The 21,582-nt window shown below is 38.3% G+C and overlaps 1 protein-coding gene across 11 annotated transcripts in view; it reads left to right on the plus strand.

Annotated features, from left to right (window-relative positions):
• Positions 1 to 21,582, plus strand: part of RBFOX2 (RNA binding fox-1 homolog 2) — a 292,073-nt gene that overhangs the window by 239,789 nt on the left and 30,702 nt on the right. For 6 of the 11 annotated variants that reach the window (XM_036252096.1, XM_036252093.1, XM_036252092.1 and 3 more), the window contains 3 exons: positions 401 to 625; positions 15,694 to 15,840; positions 18,414 to 18,467. In XM_036252096.1, coding sequence (XP_036107989.1) covers positions 401 to 625; positions 15,694 to 15,840; positions 18,414 to 18,467 — 426 coding nt within the window. The remainder of the gene's footprint in view (positions 1 to 400; positions 626 to 15,693; positions 15,841 to 18,413; positions 18,468 to 21,582) is intronic. The other 5 variants (XM_036252101.1, XM_036252095.1, XM_036252094.1 and 2 more) reach the window with 1 other exon arrangement.

Below are 21,582 nucleotides of genomic sequence, written 5' to 3' on the forward strand. Positions count from 1 at the left end.
TGGGTTGCAGGTTTGATCCCAGGTGCTGGAGGCAACCAGTCGATGTGTTTCTTTCACATAGATGTCTCGCTCTCCCCCCCCCCCCCCAACTCTGTCTAAAAATCAATGGAAAAATATCCTCAGGTACCCTGGCCGGTTTGGCTCAGCGCTTAGAGCATCGGCCAGCGGTCCAGAGAGACCCGGGTTCGGTTCCCGCTAAGGGCACGTACCTTGGTTGCAGTTTGTCCCTGGGCCCCATTGGGGTCGTGCGTGCGGGAGGCAACCAGTCGATGTTTCTCCCTCCTACTCTGTCTGAAGATATATATATATCTCCTCAGGTGAGGATTAACAAAAATAATAATAATTATGTAATGAGAAGTTAAAGTCACTTCTTTCCTTATTTTCTCTCTATTTCTTATAGGGTAACCAGGAGCCAACAACAACTCCTGACGCAATGGTTCAGCCTTTTACTACCATCCCGTTTCCACCTCCTCCACAGAACGGAATTCCCACAGAATATGGAGTGCCACACACTCAGGACTATGCCGGCCAGACAAGTGAACACAACCTGACACTCTATGGAAGCACGCAAGCCCACGGAGAGCAGAGTAGCAACTCACCCAGCACACAAAATGGATCTCTTACGGTATGTGAATTATGAGGTGGAAAATGCAAGGGTGCATGTTGTCTTTGAAATCCTCACCTTAATCCTCATACCAGAAACCCTTTGAATTAATGTAGCATTTACATTACACTACATAGCATTTATGTCCTTTCAATTGTACTCCAAGCATGGTTAAGGATTTAGCACTCAGACTCACAGCCCTGCCCAGGAGCTTCCAGTCTGGAGGTGGAACAGACAGTTTAACAAGGTAAGTGCGCTGGTGAGTTAGACTTAGGGGGATGCTGCTTTTTTCGACTTCACCAGTAACTTTCATTCTGCAAAATCTCACTATTCCTTCTCTGTTCTCGTGCACAGTCATTCAGCTGCATTCTACACACTGCTTTCCCTCTCCTCCTTGAAATACTCCATCTATTGGCTTTTGTGACACCCCCTGTTTTCCTCCTAAGCATTGGGAGTTCTTTCTCAGTCTCTTTTGCTGGTTCCTCTTTCTCTGTTCAACTTTTAAGTGTTGCAGTATTTTAGGCCTGGATCCTAGGATCCCCTTTCCTCTAATTTTACATCCTCTCTATATATAATTGTACTACTAAATTTTTCTGGTTGCTCATGCAAAACCCGGGAAGTCATTTTTTATTTCTTTATTTCCTTCATCTCTGCATCTTATCCATTAGCATGTCTTGGCAACCACAACATTAAAATATTTTCTTACTTCAGCTTCTTCTCTTTATCTTAAGAAAACATCTGCATAGTGTACATGACTAAGAGCTCAGCTCTTCTGCCAGATTTCTTGGGTTTGGGTCCTAATATGACCCTGACTTAGCAGTATGACCTTGGGGCAATTATTTGATCTCTTTCTACCTTGGCTTGCTCATCTGTAAAATGAAGACAGTAGTACCTACAAGTGGCTGTTAGGAGATTTGGAAGCGTTTAATTCATGCAAGGTATTTATCATCATCATCACTACTGTATTTCAGACCTCATCACTTGTTTCCTGTATTGCTGCTGCCATTCACATAGCAGCCAAGATGAGTCTTTTTTTTAATGCAAATAATGGTATTTTTCTACGTAACTCTAATGGTTCCCCAAGATATTCAGAATAAAATTCAAACTGTTTACTAATCCCTGGCCCCAATCTCTGACTTCACTTCTTACTACTAACTTGCTAAAGGAAAAGAAATGTCTTAAATTAACAGTAGGTATGTATCACATATATATTATCCTACAGGAAATCATATTGTTTGTGGGATTATGTAGTATATATCCAAAGGTAAAACGTTTTATACTCTATATAGAAAGATCTCTCTGTAGGTTTTAGAGTCTTTTGCCTTTCCTCTATCAGATTATCAGAAAAGCTTTATTCAGCCATTAAGCCATATAAGATTTGTATGTATGTGTTTTAAGTAATTTGCCTGGACTTAAACTGTGGAATGGACTTAAGTAATTTGTCTGGACTTAAGTTACTCTTTGGTATGCAGCCACTAATGTTTCTGCTTAGTGATTTTCGTTCTCATTTTTACTTTTAAGCTTGGCTAGAAGTCACCCCTGTGTCTCCATAGCTCAGTGGTCCAGCAGTCATCTGAGTAGAGGCTGTGTGTGAGCATCTCGCGCTTGTAAAGCTTTCACCGTGTTTGTGGGTTGGGGAGCACGTTCGGGATTCAGCCAGTTCTCAAGTTGGCCTTAGATTTTTTCTTTCTCTTGAGCCCTTTTGACTCTCCCCTTCATCCATGTAGATTCATGGTCAGTGAGGAAAGTGAGAAGCGAGTACCTAGCTCTTCTGTGATTGTCTCATTTCTATGGTTTCCCCTTTAGATTTCTGTCTGGTCCACCACTCACTCATCTCAGTTAGACCACAAACTCAAGCTAGGACAAACTGTATTTCCCGTTAGGTTTCTACTAAGTTTGCTCCTTGTAGCTGACAGAGCTGTGGGTTTTCCACTGTCTCCCTCCTCTAGATGCTCCAGGTTGAGTCTACTGGTTTCATGGCCCCAACCCTATGCGAATAAAACCAAATTCTCCCCATCATTGCTGAGGGATTGGAGTTGGAGTTTAAGTGGGTTAGAATAGCCCAGGCAGTAAGTTTATAGACTCCTGCTGGTCTTACTCTAAGCTCTAGCAATTTTTCAAGGAATTTCTCAGGTCATTATTTGCCTTTGATTGCTTCCAGAACCCTGAAATGACTGTTGTCCCGCTTTCTTACTGTTGTGCTATTTTGAGGAGAGCTTCACTGACCTGTTCGTGCCATCATAGCCAGAAGCCCCTTCCCTGAACCATTTCATGGTAGTTTACAATTATTCACGTACCTCCTTGCCACTGCCCACTTCTCTTTTTCCCAGTGGCCACCATTTGCCATCGTTTCAGGCTCCTAGGTTGTATGTTTCTAAATGACAGTGTTAAGGGCGAGCTCTGTTCCTTAATATAAATCTGCACAGTGAAGACAACTATTTGCTATACAGTCTGGCATTACATTGACCAATTTGAGTTCCTGAAGAAATATTAAAATGTTAGGAATCCATGTGACACTCTAATGTTTAGATTGTGAATTTATTGGTGCTGAGGAGAAAATGGAAAGTCCCCTTCGAGTTGTGTCTGCAAACAGATAGTTCAGGTTTTATAATTTGGAAAGTTGCTAACAATGAAATGGTAAATTATTAGGGAACTCTGTTGAAGATACTTCTTATATGTTTAAGTGTTCATTTTAAATGTGGGTGTCAGTTCGCTGCTCTTAAGCCATTTGCATTTGGAAGTTGTGTATGTGTGTGTTCTTGGGGGATATGTGTGTATAGGGGAGAGACTGAGCAGTAGAGTGGTGTGTCATAAAATCCATATTTGACAACATTGTAGATTTGCCGTTAAACTTTTACTGTCTAATTATATGTTTCTTAAAATGGGTCTGGTGATTCCTATGGCCAATTAGATTCAAAAGGTAGATAGGAGGCATTGTTATTTATAAATAAATGATACCTTAAATTTGTGTAATACTTTTTAGTTTAAAAATTGCCTCCACAAACAGTAATTTGTTGTGGTTCATAAAATAGCCCTTTGTGGTACGTTAGGGTGTTCCCAGCTGGGAATTCTAAGCCCATGCCTTCCTCTCCAGCCCCCGCGCCCACGCCAGCCCCAGCGGACGGCAGTGCAGCTCTGCACCAGTCCTCTGGCCGGCTCTGGGGCGCTGGGCCTCTTTTCCCTGCAGCCCGAGGGCCAGCGCTGCTGAGCATCTGTGCTCCCTTCCCTGAGGCGCAAGTGGAGTCCTAGGCTGACCGCTTTTTGTGGTATTTGTAAGGTGTGATTATTTTGTACTTTTGTCTCCTTAAATAAACTGTAAGCTTTTAAAGAAAAAGTTCTTTATGTTCATCTCCTCATTCTCTGATTTTTCACGGTGCCTGGCCCTTAATAGTTAACTCAGTAAATATTTCTTGGGGAAAATGGAAGAAGATGCAGCTGTGCCGGGGAGGTCTGAGAAGAGAGAAGTAGGGGCTTCTTGGTGGAGATGGCATTGATCTGGGCCTTGTATTGACAGTGTTTAGAATTTGAACGTGCATAGATGGTGGTGGGAAGAAGGGAAGGTCATTTCTCAAAGCAAAATTTGAATGAATAAGTAGGTTTCCATTTGGCTAAAGCTTTGGATGTTGGTGCATACGAATGTGAAATAAGCTGGGAGGAGGGTCGCTGGAGTACAAATGGGGAAGAGTATTTGAATACCTGACTGAGAAATGACTTTATTAAATGTTTTGAGCAAGGAAGGAGAAGTGAGCAGAATTTTACTTTCAGAAGATTAAACTGTTGCATATACAAGATGAGTACAGAAGCCAGGAGAGTGGTTAGGAAAGAGTCTTAGATTTGGGGTTGATAATGAGGTTCTGAACTAGTGGGTTGCGGTGATTATGCAGAAAAGAAATGAATTAAAGAGAAATTATGAAGGTAGAATAGACAGGATTCGACAGCTGATTGGATGAATAAAATAAGATCAAAGTCAAAGATTGTGTGATCCTTATGCAATAACTGTGTCTTGAATAAATCATTTTACCTCCCAAGTTTCAGTTTCCTCATCTGTCAAATGAAATTAATAATGCTTAACTTACAGGATTGTAGTGAGAATAAATTATAAATGCTTTGGAAATTACGTGTTTAAATAGTTTTTTAAGATAATTGCCTTTAACCATGTTTTTAAATCAGTTGTCCTGATGTCACTGATGTGTGCTTTTTTTTTTTTTTTATTCTCACCCGAGGACATTTTTCCATTTTTTGTTCAGGTAGAGTGGGAGGGAGAGAGAGGAACAGAGAGAGAGAGAAACATTGATGCGAAAGGAACACATCGAGTGGCTGCCACCCGCACAACCGACCAGGGCCGGGGACAAACTGCAACTGAGGTACACGCCCTTAGCGGACACCGAACCCGGGTCTCTCAGGACGGCAGGCCGACGCTCCAACCGCTGAGCCAAACCGGCCAGGGCTGATGTGTGCTTTTTATTAATTGTGAGCTACTGCTGTATTTTAATATACTGATCTTGTTTATGTTGGGTAGTCCCATCTTATTAATGGGGAGAACAAAAGAAAGGACTTCTTATACAAAATGAGAAATAAGCAATGAAATCTGGAATTTCATCTCTAAAATGTATTTTAGAAATTGATTTTAATATTGTGCTTTTAAGATGAGAGCTTGTTTTGACAGTCAGTTGGTCTCATCCTGTGTATTAGCAAAGGAGAGCAGTTAGGGGTCTCCCACCGGGGTCTCCCATCTGCGTCTGCAGAGGCTTGATTATCCCTGAGCCTGCCTGCGGAGAAGAAAGGACATCAGTTTCTATATGTTTAGATGTGTTGCCAAATGCCAGCAGGTATGAATAACCAAAGTATTTGAAGTAAACAAGCTTTGGTGAATAATCTTTAGCTGTGAGGTTTATATTTGTACTGCACTTATTCTGCCTACTTATTAGGTTATACATGTCTTGAAGGCATGAGCCGTTTTCCTCGTCTTATTACTGTCCGTTTGTCCAGATGAGGACTTCTGGAATATAATGGGAAAAAATGGAGCCCAAATCTTTCTATCATGTTATTATCATTGGGCCATATTACCTTCAGCCTGCAACCTAGGGATTATCATCAGCATGTTCTCCTTCAGGCTAGAGTTAGAGGCCTGGAGTGACAAGGAAATTCATTCACCCACCATCTGCTTTTCCAAGGGAGGCCCTCATTTTCCCCCAAAGTAATGAAAGGTAGAGGATGTTGAGCCTACACAAACTGTCTACACTTGTTATCAACTTACCCTTAAAAATAATCACTTGTATCCTCCAGCTCTGGAGTTTTGATGCCTATAAGCAGGTTGGTAGTTTCAAAGCTGGATCTGTGAGGAAACTGTAGCCTGATCTGAACACACAAGAGTTGCTACAGAAAATCACACTCAGAGCCAGGCATGGATATTTCTGAATAAAGAAGCTTGCCCTTTGGTTCATGTGAAATTCAGGGCACCCTTTCAGAACAGTGTTAATGTCATGATTATAGCTGCTGCTTCTTTGCTTGTGTTCAGTTACTTACCCGCACCAAAAGAAACTAGGACTGAAAAGTGCTAGGGATAGCAGTACTAGGCTCCACTGACCCTTACTGCTCTTTGTATTGGGGTGAGGATGAAGCAGCACTGATGGTTGATGTGAGGGCATGGTTTTCCTTGTCCTGTCTATCACGATGTACATTTTCCACGAGTATTTTGTACCATCTTTTGAAGTCAGTAAACTCTGGTTAGAATCACTGAATTTTAAAATTAAAATGGACTTTAGAAATCATCTTACACATTCCTTCTCCTGAGCAGAGGTCAGCTCATAACAGAGCTGGGAATCAGGTTTTTTCCAGCTCCCCCATGCAAATAATAAAAAGTAAAAGGCATCTGTAGGTCTTAACTCCTTAGCTTTCATTTACTCTTCAACTTGAAACCTAAGAACTCCAGCTAGAACATACCGATTGCCTTCATTGGAAAATTAAAAGGTACATTAAAATATTAAAGAATAATTCCATTAAGTATAAATTTGTTAAAATTTGAGGTGATCTTCTCTGTATGTTTCATAGTTTTTATATAATTCGTACTCTTGATTAAGAAAAGTAAGTGGCTTGCTGCGATTTTTGTTTAACAGTGTAATATTGGTTTTTATTTCACAATAGGATAGTAATAATCAGTATATGATATTACGTATACAAATGATGCCTTTTGTCACTCTTTTTCATAGCACTTTGACCCACTAAAAGGCTGGAACTAGACGTTTTCTGAAGAAAATTTAGTTACTAGTTTATTGGAAAAAAAACAAAAACAAAAACAGCTGACATTTAAATGCCCAAACAGGACTCGATTCTCAGAACTTGACTGTCATAGCAATATTCACATACACAGAAGAAATGCTTAGGAATTTCTCTTTAGAATAACTGTATCTAAGAGTAATTTTCCTCAATAGGGAATTGCTCTGTATAGATTTAAATTCAACTTTCTATGTCCCCAAAATGATTTGATGGTAGCACTAGATAAAATAATTTTATATTCAATATATCACAGGTGTTTTTATTAGTTTGTTAATTTTGTACTGTGAAATACCCTTATTTTCAGTAAATAAGCATATGGGGCAAAATTTTACTTTAAAAAATATTTTATTATGTTAGGGCATTTTTACTTTTTAAGAAGGAGCTGATATGGTCTAATTCCACCAGGTTTTAACTATCAGATACTCTATTATAAATATTCCTAAAACTGCTTTAAATGCTAAAAAATTGGTGAATCAACATGGATTGTAGTTTCTTTTATTTTTCAAGCACTGTAAAATGACAAGGAAAAGTACCCTAAACCACTTTCTAAAATATTATCAGGAAAAACTGAATTGGGGGTTGGGGGAGCTGCTTTAATAATTATTATATAATGTGTGCTCAGAGAGCCTGAATGTTGGAAATCAGATTGTGTTGGGTTTAGCCCCCCAGCTTCTTCCATTTGCCAGATGTGAGAATTATAACTCCAAGGCTCATTTTTCTCATCTGTAAAAATGGTGATAATAGTTTCTACTTCATAAGGTTGTTTTTAAGATTAAATGAGAAAATAAATAGTAAATACGTAGTATGTAATGCCTGGCATATAGTAGATATTCAGTAAATATTAGCTATGACACTATTAGTATATAGTTATTTTATTTCAAAGAAAATATTATAGGCAGCTCTTGCTGTATAAAATGATACAAATTAACAGGCCATCCAATTATATTAATTTTCTCTTTTACCATTTTCTTTCTTCACACCTTTGAGAGTTAGTGCCCTAAGAGCCATTCTGATAACAGCAATATTTTTCAAAGTGGATTTTATACCCTGCTCTATAAAAATGAATGAATGAATGAATGAACGAACTATGATGTAATGCATGTTTGGTGAGAAAGGTAAGTTTTCCCTCTTCAAAATTCACAACATACCTATTAATTTTGTTTCGTCTAGTATTTCCCAAATTTACTTGACCATGAAACTCATTTTCTATAAAATGCCAGTTAACATCCGAAGAACTGCTACTCTACCCTGTAGGAAATACTGCTCTGTGATTTTTGAAGCGCACACATGCACACGCACATCCTTTAGATGTGCTTAAAGCTATTTCAGCTTTTGTTGAGTATACAATACATCACAATCTTATTTTACATAAATCTGAATTGTTCAGAACTGAAATGTTGTGATACAGAAAAATTAATGAAATTTCATTTTTGTGCAAATTTTAAACTGTTAAAAAATGGAAGTTGACTAAGAAAATTATACAGATCTTACTGACTTTATTCAGTGATTCATGAATTGGGTAGCATCCAATCTAGCAGATAGAAAGGAGCTCTGAAGAGCTGTACAAAGCAAGAGATTTTCTAGGCATCAAGGAGCAGGTACAAGGGAGTTATAGCGGGCATTTGCTGATTGGTTAAAGCAGGGTTACTTCCCTTATATGGAGCAAAGGGAAATCTTGGAGCTGGGTCAGGTACCTTGTGCTACGCCAGCAAGTGCTAGTTGGTTGATGTAGGCCTTCCTTTTCTGAGAGAGCCAAGCATAGAAATTCAGTTAGGTTTGTTGACATGGAGCTAAGCATGAGTGACTCCATTTTGGGCCCAGTCTGGTTCCATTTAACAGAACCAATATGAATCTTCCTCAATGAAAACTTTGTTAATAATTGCCTTATTTCAAAGCTATATGAATCGTATGGCAATTCACATGTCAGCTCTACTCTTAGCAGGTAACAGAAATATCTTCTATCCTTTGGTAAATTTAGTCTTGAATTTTGCTGTTTTCAGAATCATGTCCCTTCTACTGTATGTGACTAACTATGTAACACTGTGAAAATTTCTAATTCATCCTATGAGGAGGATTCACTTAAACCTTGACTAAAAACCAACCACCATCCAAAAGAAATGGAATCCAACTAGTGGTCTACAGTCGCTTATCTACAATTCTAAAAGGCAAAAGTTCTGAAAATTAAATGATTTCAGTAAGTTTACAAAACTCACAACCCATATATAATCGTACATTCTGCTACAAAACTCACAACCTGCATAGCGTACATTTTGCTAAAGAGCTATCACTGCCCCACGTCTTATTTATGGTTTTACATTATAGATTATATACTATTATTACCTTCCAAAATCCTAAATATTCTGAATTCTGATACACGTTTGGCCCTAAAGTTTTTAGGTAGAGATATCCCAGAAAATAGAGTCGAAAGGCACAGAGATGGAAAAATACAAGAAAGAGGTAAGGAAATTAGAGGACCAGTCCAGAATATCCAATGTCTAATAATATAGTTTCCAGAAAGACAAACATGTAGGGTGGGAATCATCAGCGACATAATGCAAGAATACTTCCCTGGACTGAAGGACATTAATTTCCAACTTAGGAGACCACAGAATTCCCAGCAAAATAGATCAAAATGAAATAAACCCTCATTAAGGCACATCAGTTAGTGTGGGATTTTAGAACACTGCATATATTTAGGTAGTCTGTACACCAGAGAGAATGGGGGGAAGTCACATACAAGAAGACAGGAATCATGATGCTTTTGGATTTCTCAACAGCAACACTGGGAGCTGGACAACAGGTGAAAGTTGCCTTCAAAGTTCTAAAGGAATTTTTTTATCTTAGATTTCTATACCCCGTCAAACTCTCATTAAAATGGGTTATTTTAATAGATGTTTCAGACATGAATCAGACTTTCAAGAAATTTACTGTGCTAAATTGAATTTCCTCTTCCCTTTAGCCTTACAGAGGTGAAAATAAGAAATAACAACATCCCAGAAAACAGAGGAAACTTAAATATTGAAGAAAATGGATACTTTGTAAATAAAAATATTATTCCTGAATTAAGAGATTCCTTTGGCCCTGGTCGGTTTGGCTCAGCGGTTAGAGCGTCGGCCTGCGGTCTGGAGAGACCCGGGTTCGGTTCCCGCTAAGGGCACGTACCTCGGTTGCAGTTTGTCCCCGGCCCTGGTTGGTCGTGCGGGTGGCAGCCACTCGATGTGTCCCTTCACTTCGATGTTTCTCTCTCTCTCTCCCTTCCTTTCTCTCCCTCCCTCTCTATCTGTACAAAAAATGGAAAAATATCCTCCGGTGAGGATAAAAAAAAAAAAAAAAGAGAGAGATTCCTTTGTATCTCAGATTATGTATGAAGTTTTAGGATAGAGACTTGGAAAGTGATACTTTACCTTGTATTGCCCAGAGTTCTCTTTCAGTCCATAACAGAACATTGATTCACAATATATATTAATAGTAAAATATTTTTGTTTCATAGAGGAGTCAGAAAAATTCATCCATTTTCCAGTTATAAGGATTTTTGAAAGTTTGAGTTTATCAAACAGTATTTTTAGTCCTCATTTCTAGAATGAAGTTCTGAAACTTAAAAATCTGCTGTGCGCTCAGTGGGAAAAGCCCCGGGCTCCTCTGCAGGGTGACAGATAGCTGGCCCTCTCTGGGGCGGGCGGCCGCACTGTTTGAAGAGTGATGTGCAGGCGTGCGTCATCCGATAGCATCCAGCACTGCCGCCACCAGGCCTCACTGTGAACTCAGTCCACAGACTCCAGCCTCTTCTGTTTCATCCCCTGCCCGGTGGCTCAATTAGGTCAGAAAAGGACCACGGAAGGGAAAACCAGAACCTTCGGAGGCTGTTTATAAAGTCAGTGAAGCTGCTCAGCAGCTAACAATAGAAAATAAAGAAACCAATGCTGTACTGACTGAGATTTTTCTCAGAACAGTTCAACTGTCCACTTTACACAAATATATAGCCTAAAAACTTTTTCCTTTTCACTGTAATTTGTCTATTTCAATAATTAGCCTGTTAAATGTTAAATTTAGTAATGTCAAATGGGAAATATGATGTCATGTAATTACATTGAATGTGTATTTCCTATTCCTGTGACCACTCAGAATGGAAGTCTGCTTTGCAGCTGCTTTGGGGATCAGTTCTCTGACATTTTCCTCTGTGAATGTCACCAGGCCTGGCTGGTTTTCTTTGCTCTAGCTTTTCCTCCCCTTTGTGGCTCAGCCTGCTCCTCTTCCCTCAAGGTGCAGGATACATGTCACCTCCTGTAGAGCTCTTCTCGTCCCTCGCCCCCATGCCTGTCTCCACCCAGGAGACGTCTCGTTACTTCAGGTGAGTGTCCTGAGGAAGTGAGGGTGTGGGATCCACACGTGCTCACCCTTCTCAGGAGAAGAGAGCATGGTACAGTGCGAGAAAAGAGGTGGGTTAGCACATGAAACTGGGCTACCTAGTTTTGAATTCCTGCTCTGCCGCTTAATATGTGACCTTGGGCAAGTAACTCAACCTCTCTGTGCACTAGTTTCAGCCTCTGTCAGTTGGGGATCATAACAATACCTTCCTTTTAGATTATTGTGAGAAATTTTAAAAAACAATAATACATTTAAAGTACTATAGCCCTGGCTAGTTTGGCTCAGCGTTTAGAGCATCGGCCCACGGACCAAAGGGTCACAGGTTCAATTCCTCGTCAAGGGGTTGCAGGTTCAATTCCCAGCCCTGTTCAGGGTCCTGGGGGAGGCAACCAATGTATGTGTCTCTCTCTCTCTCTCTCACTACCCCCTCACACTCTCTCCCTCCCTTTTTTCTTTCCTTTCACTCTATCTAAAGATCAATGGAAAAATATTCTCGGGTAAGGATTAACAAAAATAAAGTACAATATAATATACTGGTTAAGTACATGTACTCTGGAGCCAGACTGCCTGTGTCTGAATGCCTGCTCCATTACTTAGGCAATTTGCTATTCCTCAGACTCCTCAGCTGAAAAGTTGGGTAAAAATAGTACCTGCTATGTTCTCAAGTTTTGTTTTGTTTTTTAAATGTACCTACCTAACTGTTACAGTTGTTGAAAGAATTACATAAATTAAAATATGTAGGCCAGTGTTGTCAAATAGTAAACACTACTTAAATATTACTTATAGTCACCTCTCGCCACTCCACAACAGAGTGAAGCCCTGAGAAGCGCAAGGTGGCCAGGGCCAACTGCATAAAGAAAGACTCTACTTCACGGAAATGCATCGACCGCGGCAGAGTCTGGGACTGATGAACCACGATAAACGAGGCCCTGTGTTATTAAAAGGCTTAGATGAGGGTCTGTTGTATAGTATGCACTCAAGAAATAGTTGCTATTTCACAGGAAATTCCCATTTCTCAACATTCTGTAAGTGGAAAGAAAAAAAGGATCATAGTTTTAAAGAGCATATTAAAGCCACAATATGATGTCACTACCTCCCACCAGAATAATTAAAATGAAAATGGCAATACTAAGAGCAGCTACAGCTCTCTTACACCATTGAGTCGAAGTTAGTACAGCTGCTTTGGAAAACTGACAGTATCTATTAAATCTGAACTTACACATATCCTTAACCCAGTACTCCTAGACACATACCCTTAATCCACTCCTAGATGTACACCCGACAGAAATACTTGCTCAGGTAACAAAGACATGTAATAAGAATATTCATGTAACAAAGAACTTACTAGCCAAAAACGGAAAGTAGCTCATATAAATTCTATGTTCATAAAATGGAAAAAGAATGGATGAATTAATACATGTGTGTATTATACAAATATAATGTGTAAAAGAAGACAGACAGAAAGTACATACAGTATGATCCCCTACCCCCCTTTTCAAGTTAAAAAATGGCAAAACTGATTTATGGAGTTAGAAGTCCAGGATAGTGGTGACCCTTTGGCCAGGGGATTGATGACTGTAGTGGAGCCCAAGGGTACTTCTGGAGTTCTGCAGCTTGATCTAATTTGATGGTTATATGGGTGTATTTTCTTTGTGAATATTCATTCAGCTTATTATGCTTAAGATTTGTGCATTTGTATCTATTATGTATGTTAAACTTCAACTGAAAATTTATATTAAATCAGAAAGTTGAGAATTTTGGAAACGATAGTTTACTTTTCTCACTTGCCAATCTTTCTAAAATTAAAGATTTCATGCTTTTGCCCATGCCAGGTGGCTCAGTTGTTGGAGTGTCATCCTGTGTACCTAAAGGGTTGCGGGTTCAATTCCTGGTCAGGGCACATAAAGTAAGGCAGTAGTTTGATGATTGTCTCTTACATTGATGTTTCTTTCTCTCTCCCCACTTCGTCTCTCTAAAAAAAAAAAGAAAAGAAAGAAATGAGTCCTGGCCAGTTTGGCTCAGCGGTTAGAGTGTCAGCCTGAGGACCAAAGAATGGCAGGTTCATTTCCAGTGAAGGGCATGTACCTTGGTGGCAGTTTGATCCCCAGCCCTGGTCAGGGTCATGCGAGAGGCAGTCAATTAGTGTGTCTCTCTCACATCAATGTTTCCCTCTCTCCCTCTCTCTCTCTCTCTCTCTCTCCCCCTCTCCCCTTTCTCCCTCCCTCCTTCCCACTCTATCTGAAGATAAATGGAAAAATATCCTTGGGTGAGGATTTAAAAAAAAAAAGAAAGAAAGAAATGATGTCATACCTTTTAAAAAATGTGTTAGGTTCCAGTGCAGACGCAAGAAAAAAATGGGTCGTGCTTTCTGTCTGTCTGATTATGGCAGCCAAGATTGAAAGGGGGAATAAAAAAAAATGTAGATGTTCACTACAGTGCTGGAAAATAAACCAATTTGGCTTCTAACCTTTTCTTAAATTGTGTCTTCAGGGCTATAAAAAACTCTCAGGATCAACAAATGAGTAGCCTGGGCAACATACTGTACTTTGAAGCAGTCATTAGTTTTCATTGATCCTGTTATCTCACATGCAGTATTACAGATTACAGGGACTACGGATGGGGTGGGCAAAGTAGGTTTACAGTTGTGTGTTCATGGAACAGAGATTATTCTTGTATTATTATTTATTAATTATTGTGGTGTTTTCCATATGAACAACTGTAAACCTACTTTTACCACCACTATATAAATTATATATAAAACTGGTTTGGAGCTGGAATCAATCTTTCTAACTTTTCTAGAGTAATACACTGACATCCTGCAGACCTGAGCTGGTGCTTCTAAAGTTTAATTGAAGAAACTTTTATGTGATCCAGCTGTGAAAGATGTAAGATTCTTGATAAGATGAAGGTTCTTGATAAGCATTCGTTGTAATTAATGCTCATGCTTATTGCTTTGGTGTTCATGATGCTGTTTTAGTAACTTCAGTGAGTTTCTTCTTTGGATGCAATGTGTTTTGTTTAGTCTGCATTGTGCCCAGATTGAAAATTGAAAACCTTATACTTTCGAAGAACATTGCTTCATGTCTCTTCCCTTTTCTGCTCTTTTTATATCACATGAATCATTGCACATTTAAGCCATCTGCAAGGCCTGAATGGAATGAGATAACAGCTGCCATCACTCAGATTGACACTTGAAAAGCTGGTATTCACTTGGAGTTTATTCCTGATTGTCCTTTATATTTTAAAGTCTCAAACTTCATTTCATGATAGTCACTAACATCTGTAAGAAAAATATCTCTGATTCATAGTTTCCTTTAGTTGAACATTGGGCCAAAGGGAAGGGAGTTGTTTTGTGTCACCCAGAAGAACCAGTTAGGGACCCAGTTTCAATCCTACTGAGATGAGAACAGGGGGTTCCACTCCTGTTTTAAAAGTATGTTGGTTTTAATTAGCTCAGCAAGACATCTGGTTTGGCATGTACATCATAATGAACAGTAAAACATAAGGTTCTGAAATTGCCAGATGAATACTTCAAAATAAAAGTTTTGTGAATGCTTAGAATATATCACGCCTATTAGATATTTGGCAAAAGTGTTTCTCAACATAGCAACTTTTTTGAGGATTTATGGGGGGTGGGGGTGGGGATTAGATGAACGCAGGCCTGGGTTGCTGCAAAAGAGGTTCATGAGTTAAAATGCCCCCTCACACTCACTTACACACTTTCACTATAGATATACACAAATCTATCATTTATATGTGTGTAGTGGATTAGTCAGGCTCCTTTAAAGCCTTTTCAAATAGATTTTCTCAACGCAACTTTGCTCTGGGCTACAAAAGGTTGATGTCTGTGCTAAAGTTAGCTGGGATCTTGTGAATTAGGGAAGAGACTACAGATTGCTTTCAGAGTAAGAAGCTTCAGTTTTTAAGTAAAGTGGCCATTGTCACCAAGTGTCTCCTCTGTATAAGTAATACTTAGGTAATCGAGTAGTCATATCTGGAACTAATAGAATAAAATATAAAAATATTTCCTTATTTCCTGAAATGATAGACCAAAAATGCATTGATCATCACAATTAACTTCATCTTCAAAACAGAAAGATCTCAAAAACAGAAAGCTCTACTAAGAATCTAAGAGTAATGGTACTATTTTTGTATCTTCAGTTATCCTAATGTATCTCCCTGTGATCTTGGGCAAGTCACTTCGTGTTTCTCTTTCTCCCATTTTACTAATTTACTATAGATATTCAAAAGACAGAAATTTTGTTTACAAACTATGGCATTTTGTACACAGATAGCATCTTTATTTTTTCTCATAGAAGGACAATTGTAATTTTTGCTTAAAGACATACTGTTTGAGAATGATTGGGGGGGGAGGACTTTATTTTATATAATTCTTGTAAAGTAATTGTATTTATTTATTTTTGTTCATTGTTTATTTCTTTGCTTAGCAGACAGAAGGGGGAGCACAAACAGACGGCCAGCAGTCACAGACACAAAGTAGTGAAAATTCAGAGAGTAAATCTACCCCTAAACGGCTGCATGTCTCTAATATTCCTTTCCGCTTCCGGGACCCCGACCTCCGTCAGATGTTTGGGGTAAGTCTCTGAAGTCCTTTTTTGGGTTTACAATTAAAATATAACCACCAGGTGTATTATTAGTCATTAGTACTTTAGGATAAAACTACAAATAGATTGAGAAAGATCCTAGGGTAAATCAATATTTCATCAGAAACTTTTCCTATAACCTGTTTACTAAACATGAGACTTCCAATTCTAAAATCAGGACAAGGTAGCAATTCCTACTTTTCAAAGTGTTACAAATTAAAGAAAAGTATATTGTGAAAGCAGGTAGTACCTGCACTTTGTTTTTATTTCCTTGCTTATAACTCAACAGTGTCAAGACCAATATCTAAAATCAGGTAGGGGGGTTAGTTTGCTACCTCTGATAAGTTCTTCCAGCTATTTAGTTCTTCCTGAAGTTAGTCTTGAAAACAAAGTGTAATAGCAGAGATCTGAGTTGCTAGGAAGTGAATGACTGCTGAGCATCTTAATTTTTTTCTGGGCTTATTGTGTTCTTGCCTGTTTTAATTTGAACAAACTCTTAACTTGATTTAGGACTAAAAGATAATTGGGTTTTTAAATTTTTTTATTAGTATCACAGCCGGTGCTTTGTCAGAAAAGCAAATCCTCTTCCTGAATTCTTGGTTGGCCACTTGATGGTGACAAGACCCTGTAGTAAAGTTCTGTCACTCATAGCTGATGACCGGATGTGTGCTGCACGCTGAAGGCAAGGCCAGGGTTGAGATTTGATTACATTGTCGAAGAACCTGAAGAGAGCTTATCCACAGAAAATGGTGCCAGCTAGTCTCCATCCCTGCAGCAGAGCACAGCAGAAGATATACAGGGCAGTGTAAAGAATTTAGGTTACATTTAAGAAGAAACTTCCCGGGAGTCTGAGTTATTAGGTTCTCTACTGAATTATCAGAGATAATATGGAACTGTAATCTCTGGAGCTCTGGAAAATGGTGTACATTTTCTTGTCAGAAGTGTGTTGTTCATTGAAGATCTGCCTAGGCCACTTAGCAGTGATTTCTTGAAATGTATTATACCCTTTCCATAAGGCACCAAGTGCACAAAAATTAAATTTCCTTGCAAGGGGTACCTAGTTGCTCTGTCTTCCTCCACATGGTTACTACCTATTACTTAGAAGGGTAGTTGCATTGGAGAAGAGCAGGGATCCATCTCCATTATATTAGCTCTGTAAACTGAACAAATAGCATCTTTCAGCCTCGTCTTTTTAACCAGAAAAGGAAAGCAGTCCTTATGAATGCTATAAGGGTGCATTAGAAGACATAAAACAAACTCTGAAACACCATACAAATCTTATTTTTGTAGGTTTGGTATAGAAAGAAAATAAAATGCCCTTTCTAAAATAAGACACTTTCCCCTTTCCGTGACTTTTCTAATTTTCTGTTAAATGATGAAATAGGAAGCAAAGCCAGAAGTCTTATTCTAAAAAACTTGGGTTCTTAATACATATCTTTTATTTTAAAAAGTAATGTTTTAGCCCACTGAGAAAGCATGATTTCTGTTTCGCTCTTTTTATTTTTTGCACATTTTTCAAAGTCTGGTTTGAAATCCAAGTGAAATAGATAATTAGCTCTAAGAGTTTAGTTCTGAGAGAGAAGTGTGAGCTAAAAAGATCCCTGGAGAGTTACTGCACATCCCCTCAATGCAGTTGATCCAAGGATTAATTAAGACAGGTAGTTTTGTCACTGTAGACACATCTTCAGATATTTACTGTGCTCTGTATGCCCCTGTAGTCAGTTATTAGCTACCTAACAATAGAGTTATTTAGGCTTTGTGGCTTTAGCTTTAATTTTCCAAATATTAAAATATTTAACTAATTATAAAACAAAGCTACTATTTAAAATATTTATGATGATGTTCACTGTAGAAAAATTAAAGTGGCAAACAAATGGGATCATACATAATGTCCATCAATATTTAAGTATATTGGAAAATAGCATGTAACCTTACAGAAATGACACAGATATATATACTTGAAAAGAGTTTCATAGTATATTAAATTTTAAAAAATAGAATAAAAGTAATATGTGGAAATAGTTCCTTAACAATACACGCTTAAGGAAAAGCTGGTAGGCTGGGTACCAGAACTAAGGGAGCAGGATTGCAGGTGATACTCATTTTCTGCTTCCCCTTTACCTTTTCATTGTCTATATTTTCTAATATAGAACATGATTTACTTTCATAAATTAAAGAAAAGAAAAAGAGGAAGCAAAACAGCCTTCAAATCTTTCTACAGAGGATTTACCTCTTAAAACACAGACATTTAAAATATTAGAGATGTAGTGGGGAAAATCTCTAGTTCTTGCCTTGTGAAGAGGCATGTAATAGGGAAGCTCTGAATACGTTCTGAAGACAGCTTTCACCATACAGAGGTGGGTAATGCACGAGTGAGTGAGTTGAAAAAGGAGTGGAAAAGGAGAAACTATCAGTTCAGTAACTGGTATTGGGACCTACCAACAAATAGAAACATGGACGTTAAATATGGTAGTTGAGGGGGAGCTGTTTCTTTTTTAGAAATAAGTAATGTATGTGGATGAAAAGCTGACCATAAACAAATGTTTTTATTTTTGTCTCTGCAGCAGTTTGGCAAAATCCTAGATGTAGAAATAATCTTTAATGAACGTGGCTCTAAGGTAAGCTCCATTTCAGCATTAAGTCAGCTTGGTTTCTTTTTAGTTTTGTTTTATTTTAAACAGTTAGTAATCAGAAAACTGAAGCTGTTTCTCAAGCTTGCAAAAAGTATCCCTAGCTATCTAGCTTGGATTAGATTATCACTTTATCTTGATGCTTAAATCAGGAGAGTGATGGGGTAGAAGCAGAAGTTGGAGGGGAGAGTGTGGCAGTCAGGAAAATAGGGTGTAGGAGACACCAGTCCTTCAGCGGACTTCAGTTTGCCCTCAGCTTCTTATATTGCAGGAAAGGAGAGAAGAATGAAGACAGTGAAACTCTATGAGAATTCTGTTCTGAATGTCAGAACAATTCCGCTTTTAAAAATCAAACTTTGAAATGACATACTTAGAACAAATTTCATATTTCAGTTATTCAGTTGACTTGCTCTCTTGCTCTCTCTTTTGATTGAATTTTGACAAGGCTTAAATACAGGGAGTATAGTGACTCAGGACTTCACTATGAACCGATTTCCTCCTTTAAGTTAAACCCACATAGCCCTGGCCAGTTTGGCTCAGCGGTTAGAGCGTCGGCCTGCAGTCGGGAGAGACCCGGGTACGGTTCCCGCTAAGGGCGCGTACTTCGGTTGCAGTTTGTCCCCGGCCCTGGTTGGTCGTGCGGGTGGCAGCCACTCGATGTGTCCCTTTCATGTCGATGTTTCTCTCTCTCTCTCTCTCTTCCTCTCTCTCCCTCCCACTCTATCTGTAAAAAAAAAAAAAAATGGAAAAATGTCCTCGGGTGAGGATAAAATAAATAAATAAATAAATAAGTTAAACCCACATAGGCAAGATGCAGAATGTAGTCAATTTAATCACAGATACAATGAGAGATTTTTTTCTAATAAAAATGAAAGAAGGAACAATGTGCAAATTGATACATGTATTCTTTTCTAAATGTGTTCTATATAAGACCTGACATTTTTAATTAAAACTTATTTTCCCAGCCCTGGCCGGTTTGGCTCAGCGGTTAGAGCGTCCGCCTGCGGTCCGGAGAGGCCCGGGTTCGGTTCCCGCTAAGGGCATGTACCTCGGTTGCAGTTTGTCCCCGGCCCTGGTTGGTCGTGCGGGTGGCAGCCACTCGATGTGTCCCTTTCACGTCGATGTTTCTCTCTCTCTCTCTCTCTTCCTCTCTCTCCCTCCCACTCTATCTGTAAAAAAAATGGAAAAATGTCCTCGGGTGAGGATTAAAAAAAAAAACAAAAAACAAAAAAACTTATTTTCCCTTAGTAATTTACTATCAGATTCCCAGTATGTATGATTTAGAATTTTTATACACTAAAATAAGCAGCAATATTTTAGGAATGAGTGAATGGTCAAGTATTACAATGGCATTATGAGAAAAGATTTGATTAACTGAATTTCGGAAAGTTTTACTTAAAAGTGTTCTTCCTCCTCGACAATTTAATACACCCCACAAACATAGTCATCTGTGGCCAAGCTTGCAAATATTTACCTTGCTGTGCACTTCTACTTGTATTTTTAGGTAAGACCAGTTTTTTCATTAATTTTCATTTGGTCAGCTCTATTGAACTTTGAAACTAGCCCTTGGCTATGATTAAATCTCTAAGAGAGTAATTCGAGAAAAATGTATTTATTTGCTTTATTTAACTTAGTATTTATCCATCTTCAATTTCTTATTCCCAATTCACCATACTTTGGGAATTACCACATATCTACAGAGTTACATACACCTGCTGCCCCATCTGTACTAATACAAATGTATGTATGTTCTGATGCTCCTGATCATTATTCCCTTCCTTTATAGACTGCATCAACACTAAAAGTGTCTAATTCTGACCATAATAATTGCTTTTTAATGTTAAAGAGGTAATTATACTCTAAGCTTCCAGTTTTCAGTTAAAACAAAAAAGATTACTATGCCTATACAGAACTTTCTCCAGCACTTACTTGGTAAGTATTTTTAAAGAGAAATCAATTCAAACTGTAACCAGTAAAACTATTTATGCTTGTAATTTCCTCACAGTGGGTTTCTATTTGTCGCACAGTTTGCTATTTTTTGTGACCTTTTAAGATACAAGGTGAAAAAATAACAATGGTTTAATGATGAGAAGCACATGAATGTAAAATAAATGTATGAAGATTATTGACTACACTGTTTATCTAAAGTAGCAGTTTAAATGTTTTCGGTTTTTAAGTGTATGCACTTAAAATATTCTTAACGAAACTCTAACAGCCAAAAAGCCCAATATAATTTCATCAGGCACTGAGGACTTGTTCCTTACCAAGAAAATAATTTGATTGAATTCTTTGAAGCAAAGGAAATTGATCTTTCTTAGGGCTTCTTTCATTGACTTCAAGGATTTTTAAATTTACCCGATTCAATTGCTTCTCCCCTGTAATTTTCATTTTTAAATGACGCAAGCCTTCCTTTTCTCTTTGGGGAATCTAAACACATTTGCTACTTCTCCCAGCTTCATGCTGTGTCCTCATTGCCCCTTTTTCTTTGGGCTGCTGAAGGGTAGGTAGGCAGACTCTTACTGATTTGGTGCATGTTTTAAAGCAAGCCCAGAATTCAGAATTGTCTTGAATTTGCCTTCGAGGACTAGTACAAAAACTGTCCTCATCTTTGTCCTTCTTAACTGCTGTTACCTGAAGCTGTTTGCTGGGATGGGTTCCCCTGGAACTGTTTTGAGGCTCATTAATAGAGATTTATTTTGGAGTCAAACCTAGACACCGCTTCTGGAATCCACCTAAGATACATTAACCAGTACTTTTCTTTTTGTAAATTAAGTTCAGTTTCTCGTTTCTGATATGTTTGGAGTTGATTATTAAATTACAGCGTATCTTGAAAGTAACTTGAGAAAAGGAAACTTATGTGGTCCTGTTGTTTAGTTAAGAGTTGTTCAGTCTTTAATAGGGTTTTCTATATAGAAATTAGCTTTATTGAATTTTTTTCAAGGAGTAATGGAAAAACTAGTCACAAATTATTTCAGAGATAAGTAATATTTACATGTAAAGCATTATTTAATCAAATGGCTCCAAAACAAAACACTCTTTACCATGTCTTAGTTTTTATAATGAGACTTTCAGCCCACGGGTTTAGAATGTACCCACTTAAAAT

The sequence above is a fragment of the Molossus molossus genome, unplaced genomic scaffold (assembly GCF_014108415.1).
Source record: "Molossus molossus isolate mMolMol1 unplaced genomic scaffold, mMolMol1.p scaffold_m16_p_10, whole genome shotgun sequence".
NCBI classification, from domain to species: Eukaryota; Metazoa; Chordata; class Mammalia; order Chiroptera; family Molossidae; genus Molossus; species Molossus molossus.